Source organism: Lepidothrix coronata, unplaced genomic scaffold (genome assembly GCF_001604755.1).
Source record: "Lepidothrix coronata isolate B3197 unplaced genomic scaffold, Lepidothrix_coronata-1.0 Scaffold356, whole genome shotgun sequence".
NCBI classification, from domain to species: domain Eukaryota; kingdom Metazoa; phylum Chordata; class Aves; order Passeriformes; family Pipridae; genus Lepidothrix; species Lepidothrix coronata.
In genome coordinates this window covers 17,835-19,463 of record NW_016690536.1, presented here as the reverse complement: position 1 = coordinate 19,463, position 1,629 = coordinate 17,835, and the positions used below count along the sequence as shown (strand labels likewise).

Here is a 1,629-nt window from a genome sequence, read left to right as displayed (position 1 = left end):
TCTGAGGGAGTGCCAGCCCTGCCAGGGGAATGTCAGACCTTCCAGGGGAGTGCCAGACCTGCCAGGGGAATGCCAGACCTGCCAAGGGAATGCCAGACCTGCTGAGGGAGTGCCAGACCTGCCAGGGGAATGTCAGACCTTCCAGGGGAGTGCCAGACCTGCCAGGGGAATGCCAGACCTGCCAAGGGAATGCCAGACCTGCTGAGGGAGTGCCAGACCTGCCAGGGGAGTGCCAGACCTGCCAAGGCAGTGCCAGACCTGCCAGGGCAGTGCCAGACCTACCGAGGGAGTGCCAGACCTGCCAGGGGAATGCCAGACCTGCCAAGGGAATGCCAGACCTGCCAGGGCAGTGCCAGACCTGCCAGGGAATGCCAGACCTGCCAGGGGAATGTCAGACCTGCTGAGGGAGTGCCAGACCTACCGAGGGAGTGCCAGACCTGCCAGGGAATGCCAGACCTGCCAGGGGAATGTCAGACCTGCTGAGGGAGTGCCAGACCTGGCAGGGAATGCCAGACCTGCCAGGGGAATGCCAAACCTGCCAAGGGAATGCCAGAGCTGCTGAGGGAATGCCAGACCTGCCAAGGGAATGCCAGACCTGCCACCACACATTCCCCACTGGGAATGTGGGGAAAAAAGTGGGAATTTCCCACCTAGACCTGGGCTCTTCTGAGTCACACCCAGAGCAGCTCTTGGAGCAGCTCCTGGGGGCACAAAGGGATTTTTTTTATAGAGCTTTCCCCAAATCTGAGGTTTTGTTTAAGGGACGGGAATTCTGTGGCCCAGGATACTGGGTGACTGTTATTTTCCAGGCTGTTCCCAGGGCCTGGATTCCCGGGAATTGTGTACCTGAGAGATGGCTTTGAAGGCTGCAGTCCTGCCCAGCTTCTCCCCTCCCTTGGTGACGGACTCAGCCGATTGTTTGGCCGTTTTTGCCGCTTCTTCCACGCCCTCCTTGATCCGGCGGCCGATGTCGCTCTTACTGACCTCGTCCAAACTCTGCCAAAAAACAGGGAAGGGGAAGGTCAGAGCAGCTCCTGCCACTCCTTGTCCTCATCCCGATCCCTCTCCAGTTCTCCTGGAGCCCCTTTAGGCTCTGGAAGGGGTTTAAGGTCTCCTTGAAGTCTTTTCTTCTCCAGCCTGGCCTTGGACACTTCCAGGGATGGGGCAGCCACAGATTCTCTGGGGAAACCTGTGCCAGGGCCTCCCCACCCTCCCAGCCAGGAATTCCTTCCCAATATCCCATCTATCCCTGCCCTCTGGCACTGGGAAGCCATTCCCTGTGTCCTGTCCCTCCATCCCTCATCCCAATCCCTCTCCAGCTCTCCTGGAGCCCCTTTAGGCCCTGGAACGGGTTTAAGATCTTGGAGTCTTTTCTTCTCCAACCTGGCCTTGGACACTCCCAGGGATGGGGCAGCCACAGATTCTCTGGGAATTCCATCCCAGCCCCTCCCCACCCTTCCAGAGAGGAATTTCTTCCCAAAATCCCACCTAAATTCCCCCTCTTTCACTTTGAAGCCATTCCCTGTGTCCTGTCCCTCCATCCCTTATCCCAAATCCCTCTCCAGCTCTCCTGGAACCCCTTCAGACCCTGGAAGGGGCTCTGAGGTTTCCCTGGAACTTCCTCTTCTC

General features: G+C 58.5%; 1 protein-coding gene across 1 annotated transcript in view; it reads right to left on the bottom strand.

Moving 5' to 3' along the window:
* TIMM44 (translocase of inner mitochondrial membrane 44) overlaps positions 1 to 1,629 on the bottom strand; it is a 25,205-nt gene that overhangs the window by 14,581 nt on the left and 8,995 nt on the right. Inside the window, exon 3 of the mRNA XM_017838758.1 lies at positions 847 to 996. Within this exon, the coding sequence (XP_017694247.1) occupies positions 847 to 996 (150 nt within the window). The remainder of the gene's footprint in view (positions 1 to 846; positions 997 to 1,629) is intronic.